The sequence below is a fragment of the Lepidochelys kempii genome, chromosome 12 (genome assembly GCF_965140265.1).
Source record: "Lepidochelys kempii isolate rLepKem1 chromosome 12, rLepKem1.hap2, whole genome shotgun sequence".
NCBI lineage: Eukaryota > Metazoa > Chordata > Testudines > Cheloniidae > Lepidochelys > Lepidochelys kempii.
Genome location: NC_133267.1, coordinates 22,728,084 through 22,754,907, shown reverse-complemented (window position 1 = coordinate 22,754,907; position 26,824 = coordinate 22,728,084). Strand labels below are relative to the sequence as shown.

Genomic DNA, 26,824 nt, shown 5'->3' with positions numbered 1-26,824 from the left:
AAATATTGAGTGTTGAAGTAAAAAATGTGCTTTTTTTACAGCTTGTGTTCAAACCATAGTTAATCAGTATGAAATATGCTATATCCTATACTACTTAAAAAGATATTTCAAGCACCACATGTTAAAATAAATGTTATTACTGTTATTTTATGTCATTCATTAATTTGTGTATTAAAGTTTTTATCATTTTAATCCTTAGACCTTAATCTAGGAGTTGTCTTTTTCTTCTGTTTTAATAGTGACAGCCAGCGACTGTGATTCAGAAGAAAACGCTGAAATATTATATTACACTTTGAGTCCAGATTTTAGCATTTCTTCACATGGTACTATCTTCCCAGCAACACAGTTGGACTATGAGCAGCCCAGCCATCTTTATGAATTTATAATTATGGCTGTAGATAAAGGAGAAGAGCCAAAGACTGGGACAGCAACTGTTAGAATCCACGTTTCAAACATGAATGATGAAGCACCCGAGTTTTCTCAAACAATGTAAATATATAAGACGTTTTTAAAACTATGAAAATATTGTTCTTATCTTGTTACATCTTGACATCCCTAAGTTATCACAGGAACTGAGACATGCTCAGAGGGCCAGCCCTTTACCTGGTTTAAATAGGCATAGCTTCATTGAAATGAGTGGACTTGCGCTGATTTACACTACACAAGGATTTAGCTCATAAATTTCATACTCCCAGTAAAATGAGTCCTTAAGTTTGGTTCCTAACCACAGAATTTAGAGATGATTTCAAAAGATTGTGGGAAACATTCTTCATTGATGAATCTGAATAGTCCGAGTTAGTCTTGAACCTTCTTCTGGTTCTTTCAGCATATATGTCCTACCAGTTTAGAATTCCATAGGTTGATTTAAATTTAGACTTGCTCACTTAAACACACTTAGACTATACTCACCCTTACTTATCACCTCTGAATTTGGTAGTAAATCTAAGCTGGTGTAATTCACACATCATGTCCAGAAGAGACAAGTGAAGCAAGAAAAGAAATGAAGAGTAGCATATAAAAGCATGTATGCTAAAGTAAGCTTCCCCTTCCTTATATCTTCTTCCAGCTCCTCACCATATAAATCATACCAACACAGAATCTTTTACATTCACTCACACGTTGGCAAATCAGAGGAAGTAAGACTAATGGGGTCTGAGTCCAACTTATACATCCTTAGACATTCCTACAGAATTTGGTCCTGTGAGTCATCATTCTTTGTAGGATAGCTACTTCAAATGGTAGCAACAAAATTAGATTTTTTTAAAATGGAGATCAACCTGAAATGGTGCCTCATATCCAACATCTCCCTCCCTGAGTTTTTATTTTTAATATTTGAATTCCTGTATCCAAATGCTCTTCAGGAGTCCTGGTTTTGGGTCAGATCCAAAACTAGAAGAAGTCTTTTTTCTGGATGTATCCCAATATGTCAGAAATCTCATGAGATAAGCTGCTGACAAAATTTCCATTAATATAAGCAGGAACAAGAATGAGTCATTAATCTGTAGTGCAAAAAGTTCAAGCTTGTAAATTTTATAAAAAAATATTTTATTTCCTAAAAATTCTTATTGGGAAGTTTTGCAGGACTTCATCATCAGTCTCAAAGTGAACAAGTACTATGTCTGTATAGGTTCCAATCACTGCTCCATCTGAAAGAATTCTTTACTCTACACATGCTAGATAACTTACATTTGTAACATACTTTATGTTAGTGGGAGAAAATGTATCAACTAGAAGTGAGAACTCACATTATTACAGGGAAGACTATTCCTATCCCTTGGAGACTATTCCTATCCCTGCTCCCCCCTTCCTGCCCTGCACAAGTGCTGGCCAGAATCCTAATGGATACCATAATCCTTACTGCATGCTGGAGCTTCCGTGAGTACTAATTGTCTGAAAGGTGGAGGGTGGGTCAGAGATAGCCAGGGTTGATCAGAGCTGGCTGTGTGGGCAGATAGCAGGACAGGATATCCTTTCCAAGAGTGGTGGAGCTACTGCTTTTCGTTTACTCATAGTTTAGCGGTTTGGGATGGGTTGTTGGTTTTTTCTTTTCTTTTTGTTTTTTGTATTTTGAACAAAAATCCTAGTGTACTCTAAACTGAGTGAGAGCTCGGATGGGAAAAACTGGTGATAATTTCACCAAGTGGAAGTTGAGGGATGACCCCAAATGTGAATGTGGAGAGCCTAGACAAACACTTGGACACAGCCTGGTACAGTTCCCTCTGTCAACATCTTGCACTCCCGAGGAGCTGTTTGAGATAAGTGATGACACCAGGTCTTGGTTGTGGTTTTGGAGTGATAAACTATGATGATGACCCCTGTACCCTGGTCCCATGTATAATGTGTGGTACATTATAACCTGACATTCATATGTCCATTCTCCATTTGTTCTGTGTGTGTGTAGATAAAATGGTGAAACCCACATTTCACTCAAATCCTTGTTGAAGGTAAACTTTCTTTTTCCTAGAAGTTTGCAAGGGAAATCCACTGAAGGGAAAAGCAGAAAGAGTCTGTTGATTGATTGATTTGATGTCCAACTTTTATTGTTTCACTGGTTAACAAGGTAGAATATCTCATCAGCTTAATTGCATTATTCATTAAACTATAAACCTCTACATTACATTTAAACAGTCAATAAATGCTGCTCTAAAACATACATTCAGTTGTACATATATTTTAATTTGACTTTTTCATCATATGTTGTAATTTCTCACTACAATTCTTTTTAACAGCTACAGGAGTTTTGTTTCTGAAGATGCAGGCCCAAATACGTTGATTGCTGCAGTCAGTGCTATAGACCCTGATGGTGATGGTGTGACTTATGACATTGTAGCAGGGAATCAAAAGGGAAACTTTGTTATTGACCCTCAGAAAGGTAACGATAAATTTGCCATTGCTATTCTGTCTGCAATATTGAAAGTTTTCAGTTTATTTTCAAACACCAGCACGTTGAATTCAGTCTCTAATAGCTAGCAACTGTAAAAATTATTTGGTGGGATATCCTGTTTTTGTTGAGCTGCTACAATACCAATAAGAGTATGCGGTAAAAAATAATCTAACTCTTCTACCTTTACAATCCATCCTTCCTTCCTTAACTTGGGTTTAATGTATATCATTTTCCTAACAACTTTATAACATGCCTGGCTGTTTGTTCACTGCATTGTCTGCAAACATATGCTGTGTCTCAGTTCCATAGTTACCAAAGCATTCAGCCAAGGAACTGGAAAACATGCTATCTAGGAAATGAATGACTTATGTTCCTAAAAATTATATTCCAAAAATCGGTGTGGGATTTGAATTGCCATGAAGAGCTTTGTGCCATGTGCACTGTTTTCATCTGATATTGAATATATGAGTGGCTGTTTTCTTGGTCGCTAACATTCTTGTCAAAAAGACAAAATGATGTCAGAAAGTATAACCTGTATACTGTGATGTGCAAAGATATTGCACTATACTGTCTGATTTAGCATATGCTGGTATAGATGCATACTGTCCATGTTAAGACCTCATCGTGCAGTCCTGAAATAGGCAAAAATCTTGTTGACTTGTTGGAATGGGCCAAATGAAGGACTGAATAAGGACTGCAGGGTCCGTGGTTTTGCATTATTGAGGACAGCATTTTATTGAACTGAATAGTACCATATCCAGTACTTATAATGCTAACATAGCCTTAAGTCCTCCTTGTACTGACACTGTCCATTCACTTAGAGCTTGTTTATAACCAGAGAAGAAAAGGGCACAAGGAGTCTCCTTGCCACTTGTGCATCCAGTGAGGGACCAGACACAGTGTGGTAGTCCTTGTGCTCCCTTAGGTGAAATTCACCTCTTGAAGAGAGCCAGCAGACATGTTTTATTAGCAAAGAATGAAGCTGAATGAAGGTTAAATTGAACAAGTAGAACTTTATTAAACCCTGTTCACTGCTCTGTCCATGTGGCTGCATTGCTTCTAGTCCAGCTCCTTGCATTCCCTGTTTTCCTGGTTTTCCCTTGATATAAGTCACTGCAGGAAACCTGGGCCCTCTGACTCCATTTCCACTGATCATGATTCATCTTCCCTGTTTTATAAAAATTTTATATAAACATTAAAAACGTAGCTTGTGCCCAGAGCCCCACACATGTTCTTTCGGACAGAGGTTGCTAACACATATCTGAGTTGAAGTCTCCTCTTTACCACAGATTCAGATGGTTTCATAGTCTTCCAAATAGTTAGGTCTCCTCAACATGTCACCATACCAGGAGTGACCTATCTCTGTCTCACTGACTCCAAGTCTGGCAAACTATCTGTCTTTGCAGTCTCCTCCTTTCCGGTGGTTTTCCGTCTCTCTGTTCTGTGATAACCGCTGTATCTCTGTAGGCTCTCTCTGGGCTGCTGGCTCATAAGTGCTTCCTGTTCCTTTGAATGTATAGATTCTAAGGCCAGAAGGGAAAATTGTGATCATACAGCACAGGCCATAGAACTCCCTCAAAATAATTCCTACTTCTTTTAGAAGAACATCCAATCTTGATTTAAAAATTGTCAGTGGTGAAGAATCCACAACCACCTGTGATAAATTGTTCCACTGGGTAATTACTCTCACTGTTAAAAATGTATGCCTTATTTCCAGTCTGAATTTATCTATCTTCAACTTCTGGTCATTGGATTGTGTTTTACCTTTCTCTGCTAGATTGAAGAGCTCATTATTAAATATTTGTTCCCTGTGTAGGTATTTATAGACTGTTATCAAGTCACCCCTTAACCTTCTCTTTGTTAAGCTAAATAGCTTGAGCTCCTTGAGTCTGTCACTTGTCTCTCTTCTGAAGTCACCTCATATGATGTGAATCCCACTGCACCCCTTGCAGATCCTTTAGCCCATTCCTTCTGGTGTCTCTCTAGTGGGTGGATCCCCACAGGAATGCCTGTCTCCAGGGCTGGTAGGTTCTTAGCTGACCTGTTGTACTCTAGTGCTGCTTTTTCTGATTGTTGGCCATCTCCTCTCAATGTTATCTCTATACTTCAGGCTGGAACAGGTCTCCTTTCACTGGTACCAGGGCTGCCCAGAGAGGTGGGCAAGTGGGGCAATTTGCCCTGGGCCCACAGGGGCCCCCATGAGAGTTTTCAGGGGCCCCCAGGAGAGTTTTCAGGGTTCCCCAGGATAATTTTTGGCGGCACTTTGGCGGCGGGTCCTTCAGTGCTGCCGAACATACCTGGAGTGAAGGACCCACCCCCGAAGACCCACCACTGCTTCTTCTGCTCCGGGTCTTCGGCGGCAATTTGGCGGCGGGGGTTCTTCCGCTCCATGTCTTCGGCGAAGTGCCCCGAAGACCCAGAGCGGAAGGACCCGAGCTGCTGAAGACCCCCTGAATCCTCTGGGCGGCCCTGACTGGTAGCGGAGTTTTGTCCTTCTCCCCATCATTGCCTGTGCTGGACTGTTTTGGTACCCCTGTGTTGGGGTATTCCTGTGTACCAGAATGCTGAGGATCTGAATCACAAGGCATAGTCTTGTGTAACAGTCTCTTAGCTGTTTTCATAGCTGATTCCACCTTGGCTGGGGAGGAGGTGTGGTGCTTCAACTCCCATTTGCTTGCAAAATCCTTGAATTTTTCTGAGGCAAATTGGGGTCTGTTGTCAGGGGTCTGTGGGGTCTGTGTCCAGAATTGGGGGTCTGTGTCCAGAATGCCATATCTCACAAAGCGGGCCTTCAGTTTGCCAATCACCACCTTATTTTTTGTATCAGGAAAGGCATTGACCTCCCAAAAATTTGAATAGCAGTCTATAGTAATCAAGTATCGCTTTTCATTGAAGGTGAATAAGTCTGCTCCCCGCTTTCCCCATGATTGGGTGGACAGCTCTCATATGACAAGCAGGTGTCATGCCTTACTATCAAGAAGTGTAGTTGTGTATATGTTCCCGGCCAGTAAACACACTCTTGGGCCTGCTTAAGACAGCTGTCAATGCCCAGGTGTGAGATGTGTATTTTTTGTATGACATCATTACATAATGAGGAAGGGACAATAGCTCTCTGCCCTTGAAATATAATTCCACCCTGCACACTCATCTCATCTTCAATCTGAAAATGTTGTTCTGCTCCAACTGGTACTTGGCTTTTGTCTTCTGGCCTCCCTGTTAGTATCGCAGTCTTGACTGCCTGTGGTTGGATGTCCTTTTCTGTAGCCTCTTTGATATCTATCAGCTCTGCTGTTGAAACTGGGGAGATAGTGCAGCATGTTAATGGTTTTAGTGTCCTAATTCCCCTCTCCCAACTCACTGATGCTGGGTATATATGCCTCGATGTCCACTAAGTAGTCATTCTGAACAGTATCTGATCTCTGTCTGGTAGTGCTGAAGTTGAATCAACATGTGCTGCAATCTCTCTGGAGCACTAAGAAGAGGCTTTGCTATGATTGTCTCTAGGGGAGTGTGGTCTGATTGCACTATTATTGAGTTGCCATAGATGTACTAATGGAATTGCTGGACTCCAAATACAATAGCCAGAAGTTCTTTTTCTAATTGGACATGTCCCTTTTTCTAATTGGACATGTCCTCTGACAGGGCTCTGTTGGCTGCTCCTGCAAAAAACTATACCCAGTTCTTTCTCAGAGGTATTACACTGGAGTGTCAATGTTTCTTCTGGCTGGTGGTACTTCAGGACAGGGGCATCTGTTATCATTTGTTTCAGCACGTCAAATGTTTACTATTGGGTACCTCTGAGCATTAGTCAACATCCTGCATTGTGAGCTGATGTATGGGTTCTTCTTCTGCAGCCAGGTATGGATAGAACTTGGACAGAAAATTTGTCATTCCAATAAAGTGCCATATCCGTTTCACATCCACTGGAGCTGGCATAGCTCTGACTGCCTTGATCTTGTTGGATTCTGCTTTTAGTCCCTCTCCTGTGAGCAGATGTCCAGTGTATGTCATCTCACACTGTTTGAGTCACATTTTTTTCTGGGTTGAGTCTTATGTTCTTGTCTCTACATCACTGAAGAAAAGCTTGTAGTTTTCTGTCATGGTCTCATTCAATTTCTGTATCATTGCTCCCTTTGCCTACAATGAAGATCTGTTCTGCAATTATTTTCATCCCAGGCAATGCGTTCAGCACTTAGGTGAAATTTCTCTGGAACATCTCTGGTGATAAGCTTATGTGCATTCGCATGCACAGCCATCTGTACCAACCAAGTTGGGTTGCAAAGATTATCATCATTCTTGACTGTTTATCCAAGCTTATGTGCCAAAACTACAAAGATTACAGATTGTAAAGATTCTGGCTTTGGAGAGTTCTATCAAGATGTCATCAATTGTTGGCAATGGATAGTAACATCTTTACTTGCCTGGTTCAGTGGCTTTGGGTCTATGCTGATGTACAGTTTGCCTCTTGGCTTCTTTATCACCCCTATGCTGCTTACCCAGGCTATATTGGCCTCTACAGAAGCTGATATACCCCTGCTCTGCCAACTTTTGAGCTCCTTGTATACTGGATTACATAGTGCCACTGGAATTTTCCTTTGTGGTAAGCACAGATTCCACTCTGGGGCCTACTTCCAGTTGCAGCTTTCCTTTGAGGCACGTGTCACCTTTGAAAACATCCCCATATGCTTCTGAAATGGTCTCTGTTGTCCATGAGACTCCTTTTGCTTCTTGCGCTGCAGCTGTAAAATTCTGATGCTGTACCCTGATCAGATCCATGGCTTATCAGATCCATGGCTGTATTCCCTTGTATGTGCTTACATGCCATCACCACAAACGTCAGTGGGTACCATCTCTTATATTTTGGGATAGTTACTAAGTCACATTTTCCTACAGGCTGCGTTATACTCTTACTGTACATTATTAAATTGTATTTGCTCTTTGTAAGGGGTGTGTTCGAGTCCAGTTCACCCTGAGGAATCACACTGTAGGAAGCCCCGCACATGGCATTTCCCTTTTACAACCGATGCATGCGCGGAAGTTGCTATTGTCCCTTGTTGCTTTCCTGAACCTAATATGCTCTCAGACTCAAGAAGAGAGTCATGGTGTCATCACCACTGTCTGGTATGCCATTCCCCTCTTGTACAAATCTGATTGAATCCTTCTGAGACTTCCTGTGCTCCTGCATACCTTGCTAAAATGGTTCATCTCGCCCCATTCCTTGCAATGCTCTCCTAGTACATGGCACTTCTCCTTTACCTGCTCAGGCTGTCTCCCACAACAAATGCTTCTTGCTATGGGTGTGGTACCTTGGCTGCCTGCTTTCCTTTGCTGTTGTCTCCCTGCATGTACTGAGGGGGTTGTAATGCCTCCTAGGGCTTTCATTCTTTATCTTGAAGCTTCTGCTGCATGCCCCATGTCTAAGCATTGTCTAATACGAGATTGCCTTCCCAGAGCAGATGCTCCACAGGTGGTGATTCCAAGTGCCACAGGCTATCCTGTCCTGAATTAGTGGCTCTGTCAAGTAACCAAAATTGCATGTAGAAACCAATGTGCATAAACCCTTCATTGGCATGGATGCATGTCCTCTGGAATGGTGGTTGAAGCATGAAGGGACATATGAATCTTTAGCACGTCTGGCACGTAAATATCTTGTGACGCTGGCTACAACAGTGCCATTCGAATGCCTGTTCTCACTTTCAGATGACATTGTAAGCAAGAAGCAGGCAGCATTATCTCCTGCAAATGTAAACAAACTTGTTTGTCTGAGCGATTTGGCTGAACAAGAAGTAGGACTGAGTGGACTTGTAGGCTCTGAAGTTTTACATTGTTTTATTTTTGAGTGCAGTAAGTTTTTTGTACATAATTCTACATTTGTAAGTTCAACTTTCACGATAAAGAGATTGCACTACATTATTTGCATTAGGTGAATTGAAAAATACTATTTATTTTGATTTTTACTATGCAAATATTTGTAATAAAAATAATAATATAAAATGAGCACTGTACACTTTATATTCTGTGTGGTAATTGAAATCAATATATTTGAAAATGAGAAAACATCCAAAAATATTTAAATAAATAGTATTCTATTATTCTTCAACAGTGTGATTAATCGCAGTTAATTTTTAATCGTTTGACAGCCCTAATTAAACCTGATTTAACTGCTGTCAGAATGTGACCCTGAGTCTTTGCAAACTGTGAGCTCTGGCTGCTGAGCACAGGGAAGAAAGCTATAATAGCTCTTTCTATGGGTTCATTTCACTGTCATAGGGTTTCACTTAGCATGAAAGTTTTTAATTTCAATGCAAATAGTGTTTTTGCAATATTAATGTTACAGTTCTGAACATATTTCAAACTTAACAGAAATGTTCCAAAAATATATGCCATTTAACATGCTGCAGGAAACTGCTGCAAATCTGGGGACTGAACCCATCCCAACTTCAGATGGGAGTTGCAGGCTCTTAGGGACAGAATTTAAAGGTATTTAGGCGCCTAAAGATGCAGAGGTATCTAGTGGGATTTTCAAAAGCACTTGATTTCAGTCAGGTGTTTCTGAAAATCCCAGTGACTATCTGCATCTTTACGTGCCTAAATATCTTTAATAATCTGTCCCTTAGCACCTCAGGCCCAGTCGGTACATGTGTGAGACTGTGTAGTGAATGCTTCCAGATTAGTTTTCTGTTGTCTCTGGAAGTTAATCTAGGTGCGACAGCTTTCTTCAGTAATATATTTTGGTTTTGGTTAGTTTGATGAAATTAAAAAGATTTATGCACTAACCTACAGCGATTTAATATAAGAGAATGTCAAAGAAATAGTCATACCCTTTTGTCACAGAAGTGCCAAGGTGAAGCTGAGCTATGTGTCGAAAATAAATGCTGAAGCAAAGACAAGACATTTGCAAGCAAAGTGAGTGACACTGATCCTGTGACAATTTCTATCATGCCAGATAAATAATAGACATGATTGATGGATGTTGGTGCAAAAGAGTGGCAGCTGCTCACTGTACTTTCTCAGATGGCTGCAGTCTGATGTGCTTATATAATGGACCCTTCACATCTCTTACTCTGGCAGTCCCTTTGTGTCCTGCCTGATAGGTGATGCCACTGGGGGGATGTAGGGAGGAGCCGGCCATTTTGGTGGTGTTTAACGTGAGAATGCAGTAAATACACAATAACTACATTCATTGAAATAAATCCATATGAAAATAAACAGTATTATGATATAGAAATTAGCATACATAGTATTACATGTATAGTAATAAGTTGTATTATCCCCATATGGACAAATCCTGCCTTAGCCTCCACAGAGTACAGTGCAGCCCCAGAAATCTCACTGTATAATAGGGTATCTGTGTGTCAGAGTATGGGGGGCAGCTCCTCTGGTTCTCCCTGCCTTGTTTGTGAGGGGTGCATAAAGGCCTACAGAGGCTATTCCAGATATTCTACTGGAGTAGCCTCCAAGGAGTGGCTCCACAGATTCTCTGTGGTCTTTTGGGGTCAGGATTCTTCTTCCCACTTCATATCTACCCAGTGCCTGGCCTAGTTACCTGGGCTGGAAGTGAGTTTAGGTTTTGCCCTAAGGTACAGTACTGTTACCTGATTGCAAAACTAAGACAGACCTAGCCTGTGGGTATTTGCAGCCAGCCTTAGACACAGCTCTAGGTTATTCTGTTATTAAGTGGGGGGTTTGAATTTGGAAGCTGGCTCAGACTTCTGGGTTTCACTGGCAGAAATAATTTCACTCTAGGGGAAAAAAACGTCACTATCCCTGTAGCCAGAGTTAGGAGACTTGCAATTACAGTTTAAAGTTTAAAATTACAATTTAGAAATGGATTTAGGTAAATCAGTATAACCTCACCCCTACTTGCACCCCTGGTGGTCCAAATCCATTTAAGTCAATGCGAGACTTTCTGTTGATATCAGTGGGTTTGGATCAAGCCACTCGCATGAATGATATTAAATTAGATTAAGAATGTGTGTACATGTAGTTACACCTGTTTAACTAAAATCAGACCTTTAGTTACTTTTTGTGTAAATCAGTCATAAGTGGTGGTTAGTGCTAGTGGTGGGGGGATAATAATTATCAATTGGTGAAAAACAAGAAAGACAAACAAAATCTATTGTTACTGATCTTCCAGGATTAATCCCACTTCGCTTGGGCCCACTTCCTAAGCTTCAGGGGACAGAGTACATCCTTAATGTCACAGCTACTGATGATAATGCCTCTGGTGGGCCTCACTCTCTCACTAGTACAGCACTGGTCATCGTGGGAATTGATGATGTCAACAATAACAAACCTATATTTCAGAAGGTAAATACATTAGGTCATGTGTGTTATAACTTCAGAGGATAAGGTTTAGTGGGTTCAGTATGTCATATGTGAGGAGTTGTGTAGGCACAACTCCTAACCTTTTACTAAACAAAAATTGTCATGTATGTCAAATTAATAGTTGTTTATATGCCACAAGCCGTATCCCCAGCTCAGATAGATAATATCTTTATATACAGTAGACTTGCTATAATAATCAAATATGCTTCTATAATGTATGCAGACTTCTTCCTTAATTGATTGGGAATTTGAGTCCAGATTTATGTTGAAGGACAGAGATTGAAAAGATTTTATGTTAAACTGTATTTTTAATTGAGTATTTACGTTTTTATTTTATTTTATTACAGTATTCATGTGTTATATCTATTGTTACATCCTTTAATATCTCTATTAAATACTGAATATAAAGAATTTAATGTAGACGTTTTGTTCCTATGAGAGACTGCAGTATAAATTGACATTGCTTTTTCAGCAATGCTGATTAACTTTAAAGTTTTCTTTGCTAAAACATTATGAGCCTGGTACTGCACCCAGATATATGGGTGGACACCATTGCATATTTTGCATTGTGAGCTACTCATTAAGGATCAGGTGCAGTTAGTCTTCACCTATTCTTGGCAAAGCAATCTTGTATTGAAAGCTTTTTTTAAAAAAAAATATTGACACTGCATTGCATTTAAATTGCAGCAGGGTGCACATTCTATATAAGGCATTAATTATCAGAGAAAAAGACACTTAAAATTAGAAGCATATGTGACAGCAACAACTTTGTGTAAATATTTTGCTTGCTTGCAAGAAATAGGACCACTAAGCATCTCCATACAGCTTAAAAATCACAAAGTAAAAAGTGAAGTTATGGATTATTCAAGATATATTCAGGAACAATAAATGTACATATCTCAGAACGTCTGAATAGTTTATTTATGTTAATTTAAGTAAAACGGCATGTGAAATGTTTGAGTATTTTCCCTAGTGTCAATATTATCGGGAACATGCTTCTGTGTTGGAGAACCAGCCTTCGGGAACATTTGTACTGCAGGTTGAGGCAACTGATGCTGATGAAGGAGCCAATGGTAGAGTGAAATATGGCATGATGCGTAGAGATGGTGCCTTACCAGCATTCAGTATTCATCCTGATACAGGTAAAACAAATCACAGAACCTTTTGGCCTACAGTCTGATCTTATTTACACTTGTGTAAATCAAGAGTAACTCTGCTGAAGTCAGTTACACAGTGTGATACTGGTTTGAGTAACATGAGACTCAAGCCATTTGTTATATTGAAATAAAATATAAATATAGTGTGAACAAATCTTTCTCTGCTTTTAATTCGATAACTCTTCTGAACTTAACTGGAATTTATGTTATCTTTGAAGTATAGAAGTACTTCTTCAGTGTGATATGTTTATTTTTAATTAGTAAATAGATTTTAATTTTTTTTAATGTGCATTATGTGAAAATCAATTTATAAAATATGAATGACATATCCAAAGGACAGTTTCAAAAGTCTCTTTCAAAGAACAAAGAACTTCTAGAAACACCACCTCCCCCCCAATTTTCAGTATTTTGTAGCAGAAAACATACTTAGCAAATTCACATTTTCCCGCATGTAAATCCAGGTTGGGATTCCAGTGGTGCAAAACATACAAAACGTGACAGATTCTGCAAAGACTTAAATATTGGATTCCTTTTGCACAACCTATTAATATAAGTTCCTCCCATTCAGAATTGTCTTGGTGGTTACATGCATTTTTCTAAATTAGGGCCCCGATCTCACGAAGACTTAGGTGTGCAAACTTAGGTAAATGAGTCGTGCTACTGAAGTTCTTAAGACTTTGCAGGATTGGGGTGTGTAATTCATCATGCAATTTACACCAATTCACTGATGAATTTTTAGCCCATTACGTTGTAGCTCAAAATGTTCTTTTCTTCCACTTGACAGTCAAAAACAAAAAAGAGTTCCAAATGGCTTCAAAGAAAAAAAAAAGTCTTTAGTGAAATACATAGTATTAAAACTCTTTAATCTGTTTTCAGGGGTCCTGACAACTCTTCAGAGATTTGATCGAGAAAACCAAAGGGAATATCCTATTACTGTGACAGCAACAGACCAGGCTGCAGAACCTCTCATTGGAATCTGTCAGATGAATGTTGTCATCCTGGACCAAAATGACAATGATCCTAGATTTGAAAACACCCGCTATGAATGTAATTGAGAGTCATTGGATAGAGTTTCAGTACCCTGAGCGTGAGCTTACCTGATGTCTAAGATTTTTGTTTTGGTTTCCCTCACCCTTCCTACACCTACTCTTGTGTATTATTGGCAAAATTACTGTGCAACTACAGTCAGACTGGTGCGTTTAACATTATACAGTGCACGTGGTGGCATCAGACACAATCTTGACCCAGAGTCCTTCCTGAGTATTGTCATGTGGCAAAATCCTGCAAACGCATACATGTATCAGTAACTCAGCTGTGTAGTCCAAGCGTCTATAGACTACTCAGGTCTGTAAAGTTAATAATGTGCATATTACATTGCAAGGTCAGACCTTACTATTACTTGATGTTGTTTTCCAGTTAACATGTTTTGGTTTTGGTAGCATGCTTCATTTTTACCATTTGAGTTTCATCCATTTAAGTTTCCTTAGGGTTTTTAATTTTTGTTGTTGTTGTTCATTTTGTTCATGGTTCCTATTAATTTGTTCATTAATTTGTTCATGATGTTGTTAAAAAAAATTAACAATTTTTTGGGAAAAAGACATTTTGCAGCTAATTAGTGATTAAAGATATTGTCAGTTTGAAAACTGGCTACTGTATATGTGCAGGAGCATTTTCAATAACTTTTTAAAAAAATGCATATCCATTTTAGCATAAGATACATACTGCAGATTGGCATGAAAATTTACAAAATATAGAGTCAAAAATCTATATAATTTGCATGCATAATTGTCAGTGCCATAAAGAAAATTCTATGAACCTTTGGAGAAGATCTCCAAATATTGCTTATGTTTTAGTGTATTGAATCAATAGATCATAATGTTGTGGTCTAGTGAATAAATAATGCATATTTTAAAAATAATCTAAAGCCATAATTATAAGATAATGCTTCAGTCTATCAGATTTAAGCATTGTATAATTATTAGATATTAAATACTGCATTAAATTCACAAAGCAAAGACATTTGGAGGTATGTCTGAAACCATATCTCTGATCCACCACTTTGCTAAGTGTTGCAGGTTTTTCAAACAGTGTTTGATTTTACCCACAGTACTATATTATTGGGGTCTTTTCTCGCCAACTAGAAAAAATAACTCTCATTAAGATTAATAGGAATTATGTGGTACTTTCCTGAAAGACTGGAGTCCTGTTTATGCTGGAAAATAAAGACACAATAGGTTTCAGACTTAACTCAGGATTTTCACGGATTTTAAATTTGGCAGATCCTTTTGTGCTCACAGGGTTTCACACCCTTTTGAGTTAATTGTCTTTCTGCCTGATTGACAATTCAAATGCAGTTTTTATTTGCAAATTTAGGAGGCCACTTTGAAAATTTAGTCCATAATTTTTTTCTGGTTTCATACAGCCAATTACGATACCATTTAAATATATGTACAGTATCATTCATTCATACATAATATGTATTCAATCACAATAAAAAAAAGGGTAGGAAGGTTTTAAAGAAAATCAACTGAGTTTCTCAGAAGAATAGAGTTCCAGACATCTTTGGTAGCACAAGTTAAAATGTGATCCCCAGCTCTTCCTTTTGTGGGGAAGGAGAGGGGTTCTCAGTGCCATGTATTTTTAAAATTATTAAAAGAAAACAAACCAAATTATCAAAGTTGATAACTGAGAGAAACAACAGTTAAGTAGTTTACTAATTGTTCCCCTAAGTCTAATCTCATGAATAGCAATCATCAATACTTCCCATGTTTTGATTTGATGTTCTCTAAACTAGTCGCATGATAAACAATTAGTTAACAATTCCATGTACTTAATTGTTGTTTCTCCCCATTATCAAATTTGATAATTTGATTTCCCCACAATCAATAGCAGCTCTTCAGAACACCCAATTTGATTCCTATGGTATAGCTACAAAGTGGATAAAGTGTAACTCTCATTTGTTTTTCCTTTAGTATTTTTTAATGTTTCTTAAAGAACTGCTCATATTGCTCCACTGAGTTAAGGGTTAGTTTCAAATCTGCTTTCCTTCTGCCAGATTTCCTGAGAGAAGACACAAAAATTGGGACTAGTTTTCTTCGTGTTGCAGCCCATGATGATGATTATGGTTCAAATGCTGCGATAACGTTCTCCATAGCAAATGAAGAACCAGCATATTTCCAAGTGAATCCTAGTACAGGATGGGTGTATGTCAACCAACCCATACCTCAGGTACAGTGCGCACTTCCCTGTGAGCCTGGCTAGCTCTGCAGCCTGGAGGGAATGGACAGGGTCAAGGCTATGTCCACACCTCCACCCTGACCCTCCTAATTTAGAGAACAGTAAGAATAAAATTGTACCTGCGTTCTATACAGAGCTACAAATTTGTGGGAGAGGCGCCTGTGCCTTTCCTCTTCTTTGCTCACTCATGCAAGGGGTCTGAACTTCTTTTGTTGCTATTGTGAACTCCCTACTGTAATGTGCCTTATACACTCTGCGGTATATACTCAGTTGTCTCTCATGGATATTCCATCTGGAAGATGAAAGCACTGTGAACAAAATTTTCAAACCTGGATGCCTAAAATTTGGTACTTTAACCCATGTTTAAGCACCTAAATAAAAAGCCCTAACTCCTGTCAAAGTAAAAAAAAAAAGAAGAGGGTTTAGATGCCCAACTTTGAAAATATTGGCTATTTCTTTTAAATTTAACTGTTGTGAGACTGACACACAGAGTTTGGATGCTGGTACATTTCATTTATTTTTATTTTCTTATTGTTTCCGAGTGCCCCACAGGTCTCAATAGTAGAGCTGCATGGGCTAGGTGTGCCTCACAGGAACGCCAGAGATTTTTTTAGGACACATGCTTATGAAACATGCCAAGCAATTAGCTGGGGCAAGCAGCAGAACTTTCCTACCTCCTTGCATCTGGGTCCCATGGCTGAGTGGGAGCTGAGTTTACATCACTGTGAAATGCACATTAAAGGAGAACCTCTTCTTGATAATGTTTAAACTTCTTTTTGGGGAAGAAATGAATTGTGTTTTGAATGTATCAAATTGTACAGCACAACTTGGAATTACATGGTTGATCTTTTTCTAATGTACAGTGGGGGATTATTAGATTAATTAAGTCATTGCTGCCATTTGACTCTACTTTCTTGACAGGACTGTCAAGATATAATACTACCCAACGATTGTACGAACAGTCGTATTCTTTCTTTCTTTCTTTCTTTCTTTCTTTCTTTCTTTCTTTCTTTCTTTCTTTCTTTCTTTCTTTCTTTCTTTCTTTCTTTCTTTCTTTCTTTCTATGCAGTCTGTGGGCCAAATTATCCCTCTTCTGAGGCAGTAATGCTCTGGGCAGTGGGGAGACGGTGCAGCACCTGAGTGGTATTGCTGATCTGGTGGCATATGGGCAGTTCAGTATCTTGGTTCTAACATCACCTCACTTAGAGATGCCCCTTCTGGAGCCATTATTGCTGACAGCTGGGCAAATGGACCCCCTTGCACTCCCCAATATCTGCAGCCAATGGGGAAGGGCTCCTGTGTTGCAAAGCATACCTGTGTTAGAGAAGCCATAGTTTTTCCTTAGATGTTTTGACTATTCAATTCACATAGTTCTGTGCTAATATGCCTAGCAAGATGACAATTATGTCCTGCTCAGTAGTAACTATCAGTAGGACTTCTGCCTCAAATTGTTTGTTTTATTTTTTAAAATGTAAATTGTTATAATAGTCTGACATCTTTAGTCTTTCTTGAAAGTAACTAAAATAGTTATAAGGGCTAGAAACGAATTTTTACTTTCCGGGTTAAGTAGCTCAGGTGTATAGATTATAGTCACAGCAGAACTCAAAGAAGGGGGAAAGTAGTGGTTTGATGAAGACTCCAGAGGACCAGGTCCTCACAGGATGTAAATCAGCATAGCTACATTGATTTACAACAGCAGAGGATATGGCCTTTCTCTTAAATGAATGAGTTCTGATAAGCATAGAGCTATTGCTGCTGTGGTTATGTCAAAAGAGGACTCTTACTGTGCATCAGTGGAAGATGAAAGAAATGGGGAACCAAACTGGTCCATTATGCCTCAGCGTGATGTCTGGTGGGTTGTAGATGTGAAAAGATGTTGATAATAGCTTTGCAAATATTTACATACACAGAAACGTGTGTGTGTGTATAAAAGTATATACTCAGTATGTACAGTTTTGTGCATGTACACACATGCTACAGTGCATTAACTATACAGGTACTGTGTGGATACCGTGTACTTGTATGGTGTTTTCTGCAAAGAAACAATTTTTTAAAAAGGCTCATTGTTCAATGAGTCTTATACTGTCGTACTAAGATTTCTAAGGCTTACATTTTTGAAGGGGAAATAATTAACAAACTTAGGGTGAACGGATGTCCCGTTTTCATAGGGACAGTCCCATTTTTGGGGACTTTTTCTTATATAGGCGCCTATTACCCCCCACCCCATCCCGTTTTTTCATAGTTGCTATCTGGTCACCCGAAACAAACTCAAACTCTGATCAGAAAACCCAGTAATGAAATAACATATTTTTTTCACTCAGAGATCATTTACAACTCAAGAGATTATTGCCACAGATGGAGGAAACAGGAGCAGTAAGGTTGAGCTAGCTGTAACAATTACCAGTGCAAAAAATCAGCCCCCACTGTGGGAAAGAGACAGTTATGAAGTTGTCATTCCAGAGAATACCACACGAGATACATCCATTGTGGTAAGTTGTTTTTATAGATTGTGCAATACCAGGAAATGCATCTTTGGTTAAAAATTGTTAATAGTTTTTATAATCCTAAAGAGTGAAATGTCTACTGATCTGCTGTCACTTTCATTTCTGAGAATGTTTAAAATAATGGACCAGTCCTTGCTCTCATTTATATCTATGACAGGTTTCAGAGTAGCAGCCGTGTTAATCTGTATTCGCAAAAAGAAAAGGAGTACTTATTAATAAATTTGTTAGTCTCTAAGGTGCCACATGTACTCCTTTTTCTTTTATTTATATCTATGCAACCTCCACTTGACTTCCATAGATTTGGACAGATGTGAGAACAGAACTTATCTTAGTATTAGTAAATAAAAACTCCTATTTAAATGTTTATTTAAATATGAGATTCTGTCTCATCATGACTTTCTTAATTGCTCTTTTTTTTTAATTTTGTGATTTTATTAATAGGATTGTCAATATATATTCTTACATTGACAGTCTCATTCTGTTTGGTTGAACAGAACCAGAAACTAACACAACTTCGTCAAATAATTGTAAAATATGTTATATATGAAAAGTGATGAGATGTTCCCATTGTATAGGGCTTTGTCTTATACAGGCACTTATTACCCCTCACTCCTGCCCTGATTTTTTACACTTGCTATCTGGTCACCCTATATGTATAGCATAATATGTGGTGAGTGGTAATCTTTGATTGAAATTGACCTGACTGATAATACAGAGATATATTGAACAAGATTAGATTTTTACAGAGTTTTGAAGAATTTGGGGAGGAGGCTGCACATAAATAACTTGTATTAAAAAAATTCTGTCCCTACAAAACTGATTATTTGAACATTTTCAACTGCACAGACAATTAAAGCAACTTCTCCCCTGGGTGACCCTCGTGTGACCTATAATTTAGAAGATGGACTTGTTCCAGAGACCAACATGCCACTTCGTTTCTATCTGACTCCGAACAGAGAGGATGGTTCTGCTTCAATCCTAGTAGCTGAGCCATTAGATTATGAAACAACAAAGAGCTTTGTGCTGAAGGTTCGGGCCCAGAATGTCGCTGCAGTGCCTCTGGCAGCATTCACTACTGTCCATGTCAATGTAACAGGTATGTAACATGGTAACAGTCACACTATCGTACATTAGCCAAAAGACTTATTAAAAGTTGTATGAGTCTCACATACATTTAATTATAAATAATTAACTCTTCTTTTTGAATATTTTAGATGTCAATGACAATGTCCCTTTCTTTACTTCGTCAATATATGAAGCCTCAGTAATAGAGGGAGCTGATATTGGGACATTTGTTCTTCAAGTTTCTGCCACAGATCTAGACCTGGGTCAGAATGGCGAGGTAAGCAAAGAGTTGAAGAGTCCTAGATTATACCACTACTCTCAGAACAGCATTTGCCTTCCTATTAGGTATTAAGAAAGCTGGTGATGGCGAAGATTTTCAAAAGTCCCTAATAATTTTGGGCCTCCTCGAATTCTACATAAGAATCACCATACTGGGTCAGACCAAAGGTCCATCAAGCCCAGTATCCTGTCTTCTGACAGAGGCCAATGGTAGGTGCTCCAGAGGGAATGAACAGAACAGGTAATCATCAAGTGATCCATCCCCTATTGCCCATTCCCAGCTTCTGGCAAACAGAGGCTAGGGACATCATCCCTGCACTCCTGGCTAATAGCCATTGATGGACCTATCCTCAATGAATTTATCTAGTTCTTTTTTGAATCCTGTTATAGTCTTGGCCTTCACAATATCCTCTGGCAAGGAGTTCCACATGTTGACTGTGCATTATGTTAAAAAAAACTTCCTTTTGTTTGTTTTAAACCTGCTGCCTATTAATTTCATTTGGTGACCCCTAGTTCTTGTGTTATGGAAAGGAGTAAACAACACTTCCTTATTTACTTTCTCCACACTAGTCATGATTTTATAGACCGCTATCATATCCCCCCTTAGTTGTCTCTTTTCCAAGCTGGAAAGTCCCAGTCTTATTAATCACACCTCATTTGGAAGCCATTCCATACTCCTAATAATTTTTGTTGCCCTTTTCTGAACCTTGTCCAATTCTGATATATCTTTTTCGAGATGGGGCAACCACATCCATACGCAGCATTCAAGATGTGGGTGTACCATGGATTTATATAGAGTCAATATGATATTTTCTGTCTTTTTATCTATCCCTTTCTTAATGATTCCCAACATTCTGTTCACTTTTTTGACTGCTGCTGCACATTGAGTGGATGTTTTCAGAGAAAAATTTCACAATGACTCCAAGATCCTTTTCTTGAGTAGTAACAGCTAATTTAGACCCCATCATTTTATATGTACTTTATGGGATTATGTTTTCCAATGTGCATTACTTTGCATTTATCAACATTGAATTTCATCTTCCATTTTGTTGCCCAGTGACCCAGTTTTGTGAGATCCTTTTGTAGTTCTTCTCAGTCTGCCTGGGACTTAACTATCTTGAGTAGTTTTGTATCATCTGCAAATTTTGCCGCCTCACCGTTTACACCTTTTTCCATATCATTTATGAATATGTTGAATAAGACTGATCCCAGTACAGACCCCCTCGGGGACATCACTATTTACCTCTCTCCATTCTGAAAACTGACCATTTATTCCTACCTGTTGTTTCCTATCTTTTAACCAGTTACCAATCCATGAGAGGACCTTCCCTCTTATCCCATGACAGCTTACTTTGCTTAAGAGCCTTTGGTGAGGGACCTTGTCAAAGGCTTTCTGAAAATCTAAGTATACTATATCCACTGGATCCCCCTTGTCCACATGCTTGTTGACCCCCTCAAAGAATTCTAGTAGATTGGTGAGGCATGATTTCCCTTTACAAAAACCATGTTGACTCTTCCCCAACAAATTATGTTCATCTTTGTGTCTGACAATTTTGTTCTTTACTATAGTTTCAACCAGTGTGCCTGGTACTGAAGTCAGGCTTACTGGCCTGTAATTGCCAGGATCACCTTTGGAGCCCTTTTTAAAAATTGGTGTCCAAATTAGCTATCCTCCAGTCATTTGGTACAGAAGCTGATTTAAATGATAGGTTACAAACTACAGTTAGGGTATGTCTACACTACGAAATTAGGTCGAATTTATAGAAGTCGGTTTTTTTGAAATCGGTTTTATATATTCGAGTGTGTGTGTCCCCACAGAAAATGCTCTAAGTGCATTAAGTGCATTAACTCGGCGGAGCGCTTCCACAGTACCGAGGCAAGCGTCGACTTCCGGAGCGTTGCACTGTGGGTAGCTATCCCACAGTTCCTGCAGTCTCCGCTGCCCATTGGAATTCTGGGTTGATATCCCAATGCCTGATGGGGCTAAAACATTGTCGCGGGTGGTTCTGGGTACATATCGTCAGGCCCCCGTTCCCACCCTCCCTCCCCCCGTGAAAGCAAGGGCAGACAATCATTTCGCGCCTTTTTTCCTGAGTTACCTGTGCAGACGCCATACCACGGCAAGCATGGAGCCAGCTCAGGTAACCGTCACCCTATGTCTCCTGGGTGCTGGCAGACCCGGTACGGCTTTGCTGCACAGTAGCAGCAACCCATTGCCTTCTGGCAGCAGATGGTGCAATACGATTGGTAGTCGTCCTCGTCGTGTCCGAGGTGCTCCTGGCCACGTCGGCTGGGAGCGCCTGGGCAGACATGGGCGCAGGGACTAAATTTGGAGTGACTTGACCAGGTCATTCTCTTTAGTCCTGCAGTCCTATTGAACCGTCTTATGGTGAGCGGGCAGGCGATACGGACTGCTAGCAGTCGTACTGTACCATCTTCTGCCAGGCAGGCAAGAGATGAGGATTGCTAGCAGTCGTATTGTACCATCTTATGCCAGGCAGGCAAGAGATGAAGATGGCTAGCAGTCGTACTGTACCATCTTCTGCCAAGCAGCCATGAGATGTGGATGGCATGCAGTCCTTCTGCACCGTCTGCTGCCAGCCAAAGATGTAAAGGATAGATGGAGTGGGTCAGAACAAGAAATAGACCAGATTTCTTTTGTACTCATTTTCCTCCTCCCCTGTCTAGATCACACTGCAGTCAGTCACAGAGAAGGCGCAGCGAGGTTAATCTAGCCATGTATCAATCAGAGGCCAGGCTAACCTCCTTGTTCCAATAACAACGATAACTTTGGTGCACCATTTCTTATTGGAACCCTCCGTGCAGTCCTGCCTGAAATACTTCTTGATGTACAGGCACACCCTTTGTTGATATTAGCTCCCTGAAGCCAACCCTGTAAGCCGTGTCGTCAGTCGCCCCTCCCTCCGTCAGAGCAACGGCAGACAATCGTTCCGCACCTTTTTTCTGTGCGGACGCCATACCAAGGCAAGCATGGAGGCTGCTGAGCTCATTTTGGCAATTAGGAGCACATCAACCACCACACGCATTATCCAGCAGTATATGCAGCACCAGAACATGGCAACGCGATACCGGGCGAGGAGGCGACGTCAGCGCGGTCCCGTGAGTGATCAGGACATGGACACAGATTTCTCTGAAAGCATGGGCCCTGCCAATGCATGCATCATGGTGCTAATGGGGCAGGTTCATGCTGTGGAACGCCGATTCTGGGCTCGGGAAACAAGCACAGACTGGTGGGACCGCATAGTGTTGCAGGTCTGGGACGATTCCCAGTGGCTGCGAAACTTTCGCATGCGTAAGGGCACTTTCATGGAACTTTGTGACTTGCTTTCCCCTGCCCTGAAGCGCATGAATACCAGGATGAGAGCAGCCCTCACAGTTGAGAAGCGAGTGGCGATAGCCCTGTGGAAGCTTGCAACGCCAGACAGCTACCGGTCAGTTGGGAATCAATTTGGAGTGGGCAAATCTACTGTGGGGGCTGCTGTGATGCAAGTAGCTCACGCAATCAAAGATCTGCTGATATCAAGGGTAGTGACCCTGGGAAATGTGCAGGTCATAGTGGATGGCTTTGCTGCAATGGGATTCCCTAACTGTGGTGGGGCTATAGACGGAACCCATATCCCTATCTTGGCACCGGAGCACCAAGCCGCCGAGTACATAAACCGCAAGGGGTACTTTTCAATAGTGCTGCAAGCTCTGGTGGATCACAAGGGACGTTTCACCAACATCAACGTGGGATGGCCGGGAAAGGTGCATGACGCTCGCATCTTCAGGAACTCTGGTCTGTTTCAAAAGCTGCAGGAAGGGACTTTATTCCCAGACCAGAAAATAACTGTTGGGGATGTTGAAATGCCTATATGTATCCTTGGGGACCCAGCCTACCCCTTAATGCCATGGCTCATGAAGCCGTACACAGGCAGCCTGGACAGTGGTCAGGAGCTGTTCAACTACAGGCTGAGCAAGTGCAGAATGGTGGTAGAATGTGCATTTGGACGTTTAAAGGCGCGCTGGCGCAGTTTACTGACTCGCTTAGACCTCAGCGAAACCAATATTCCCACTGTTATTACTGCTTGCTGTGTGCTCCACAATATCTGTGAGAGTAAGGGGGAGACGTTTATGGCGGGGTGGGAGGCTGAGGCAAATCGCCTAGCTGCTGGTTACGCGCAGCCAGACACCAGGGCGGTTAGAAGAGCACAGGAGGGCGCGGTACGCATCAGAGAAGCTTTGAAAACCAGTTTCATGACTGGCCAGGCTACGCTGTGAAAGTTCTGTTTGTTTCTCCTTGATGAAACCCTCCGCCCCTTGGTTCACTCTACTTCCCTGTAAGCTAACCACCCTCCCCTCCTCCCTTTAATCACCGCTTGCAGAGGCAATAAAGTCATTGCTGCTTCACAGTCATGCATTCGTTATTCATTCATCACACAAATAGGGAGATGACTACCAAGGTATCCCAGGAGGGGTGGTGGAGGAGGGAAGGAAAATGCCACACAGCACTTTAAGCACAGCACTTTAAAAGTTTACAACTTTAAAATTTATTGAATGACAGCCTTTTTTTTTTTGGGCAATCCTCTGTGGTGGAGTGGCTGGTTGGCCGGAGGCCCTCCCACCGCGTTCTTGGGCGTCTGGGTGAGGAGGCTATGGAACTTGGGGAGGAGGGCGGTTGGTTACAGAGGGGCAGCAGTGGCAGTCTGTGCTCCAGCTGCCTTTGCTGCAGCTCAACCATACACTGGAGCATTCTGGTTTGGTCCTGCAGCAGCCTCAGCATTGAATCCTGCCTCCTCTCATCACGCTGCCGCCACATTTGAGCTTCAGCCCTGTCTTCAGCCCACCACTTACTCTCTTCAGCCCGCCACTTACTCTCTTCAGCCCTCCACCTCTCCTCCCGGTCATTTTGTGCTTTCCTGCACTCTGACATTATTTGCCTCCACGCATTCGTCTGTGCTCTGTCAGTGTGGGAGGACAGCATGAGCTCGGAGAACATTTCATCGCGAGTGCATTTTTTTTTTCTTTCTAAGCTTCACTAGCCTCTGGGAAGGAGAAGATCCTGTGATCATTGAAACACATGCAGCTGGTGGAGAAAAAAAAAGGGACAGCGGTATTTAAAAAGACACATTTTATAAAACAGTCGCTACACTCTTTCAGGGTAAACCTTGCTGTTAACATTACATACATAGCACATGTGCTTTCGTTACAAGGTCGCATTTTGCCTCCTCCCACCGCGTGACTACCCCCTCAACCTTCCCCCCTCCCTGTGGCTAACAGCGGCGAACATTTCTGTTCAGCCACAGGCAAACAGCCCAGCAGGAATGGGCTATACTGAGTGTCCCTGAAGAAAAGCACCCTATTTCAACCAGGTGACCATGAATTATATCTCACTCTCCTGAGGATAACACAGAGAGATAAAGAACGGATTTTGGTTGAATGCCAGCAAACATACACTGCAATGCTTTGTTCTACAGTGATTCCCGAGTATGTGTTACTGGCCTGGAGTGATAAAGTGTCCTACCATGAAGGACGAAATAAGGCTGCCCTCCCCAGAAACCTTTTGCAAAGGCTTTAGGACTACATCTAGGAGAACCGCAAATGCCAGGGCAAAGTAATCCTTTCACATGCTTGCTTTTAAACCATGTATAGTATTTTAAAAGGTACACTCACCAGAGGTCCCTTCTCCGCCTGCTGGGTCCAGGAGGCAGCCTTGGGTGGGTTCGGGGGGTACTGGCTCCAGGTCTAGGGTGAGAAACAGTTCCTGGCTGTCGGGAAAACCAGTTTCTCCGCTTGCTTGCTGTGAGCTATCTACAACCTCCTCCTCCTCCTCATCTTCTTTGTCCCCAAAACCTGCTTCTGTATTGCCTCCATCTCCATTGAAGGAGTCAAACAACACGGCTGGGGTAGTGGTGGCTGAACCCCCTAAAATGGCATGCAGCTCATCATAGAAGCGGCATGTTTGGGGCTCTGACCCAGAGCGGCTGTTCGCCTCTCTGGTTTTCTGGTAGGCTTGCCTCAGCTCCTTCAGTTTCACGCGGCACTGCTTCGGGTCCCTGTTATGGCCTCTGTCCTTCATGCCCTGGGAGATTTTCACAAAGGTTTTGGCATTTCGAAAACTGGAACGGAGTTCTGATAGCACGGATTCCTCTCCCCAAACAGCGATCAGATCCCGTACCTCCCGTTCGGTCCATGCTGGAGCTCTTTTGCGATTCTGGGACTCCATCATGGTCACCTGTGCTGATGAGCTCTGCATGGTCACCTGCAGCTTGCCACGCTGGCCAAACAGGAAATGAGATTCAAAAGTTTGTGGTTCTTTTCCTGTCTACCTGGCCAGTGCATCTGAGTTGAGAGTGCTGTCCAGAGCGGTCAGAATGGAGCACTCTGGGATAGCTCCCGGAGGCCAATACCATCGAATTGTGTCCACAGTACCCCAAATTCGAGCTGGGAACGTCGATTTAAGCGCTAATCCACTTGTCAGGGGTGGAGTAAGGAAATCGATTTTAAGAGCCCTTTAAGTCGAAATAAAGGGCTTCACTGTGTGGACGGGTGCAGGTTTAAATCGATTTAACGTTGCTAAATTCGACCTAAAGTCCTAGTGTAGACCAGGGCTTAGTAGTTCTGCAATTTCACATTTGAGTTCCTTCAGAACTCTTGGGTGAATAATGTCTGGTCCTGACTTATTATGGTGACTTACTACTGTTTAGTGTATCAATTTGTTCCAAAACCTCCTCTTCTAATGACACCTCAATCTGGGACAGTTCCTCAGATTTGTCACTTAAAAAGAATGGCTCAGATTTGGGAATTTCCCTCACATCCTCAGCTGTGAAGACTGATGCAAAGAATTAATTTAGTTTCTCCGCAATGGCCTTATCGTCCTTGAGTGCTCCTTTAGCATCTCGATTGTCCAGTGGCCCCCCTGGTTGTGTAGCAGGCTTCCTGCTTCTGATGTATTTAAAAAAAAATTTGCTGTTACTTTTTGAGTCTTTGGCTAACTGTTCTTCAAATTCTTTTTTTGGCCTTCCTAATTATATATTTACAGTTCATTTGCCAGAGTTTATCCTCCTTTCTATTTTCCTCACTAGGATTTAACTTTCTACTTTTTAAAGGATGCCTTTTTGTCTCTCACTGCTTCTTTTACTTTGTTGTTTAGCCATGGTGGCACTTTTTTTGTTATCTTACTGTTTTTTTTAATTTTAGGTATACATTTAAGTTGAGCCTCTATTACGGTGTCTTTAAAAAGTTTCCATTCAGCTTGCAGGGATTTCACTTTTGGCACTGTACCTTTTAATTTCTGTTTAACTAACCACCTCATTTTTGTGTAGTTCCCCTTTCTGAAATTAAATACTACAGTGTTGGGCTGCTGTGGT

General features: G+C 41.1%; 1 protein-coding gene across 1 annotated transcript in view; it reads left to right on the top strand.

Moving 5' to 3' along the window:
- The window catches only part of LOC140896277 (neural-cadherin-like), a 71,691-nt gene that overhangs the window by 6,430 nt on the left and 38,437 nt on the right, over nucleotides 1–26,824 (top strand). The window contains exons 5-13 of the mRNA XM_073307833.1: nucleotides 240–489; nucleotides 2,730–2,872; nucleotides 11,022–11,194; nucleotides 12,186–12,354; nucleotides 13,246–13,416; nucleotides 15,425–15,597; nucleotides 17,928–18,095; nucleotides 18,957–19,206; nucleotides 19,325–19,452. Of these exons, the coding sequence (XP_073163934.1) occupies nucleotides 240–489; nucleotides 2,730–2,872; nucleotides 11,022–11,194; nucleotides 12,186–12,354; nucleotides 13,246–13,416; nucleotides 15,425–15,597; nucleotides 17,928–18,095; nucleotides 18,957–19,206; nucleotides 19,325–19,452 (1,625 nt within the window). The remainder of the gene's footprint in view (nucleotides 1–239; nucleotides 490–2,729; nucleotides 2,873–11,021; nucleotides 11,195–12,185; nucleotides 12,355–13,245; nucleotides 13,417–15,424; nucleotides 15,598–17,927; nucleotides 18,096–18,956; nucleotides 19,207–19,324; nucleotides 19,453–26,824) is intronic.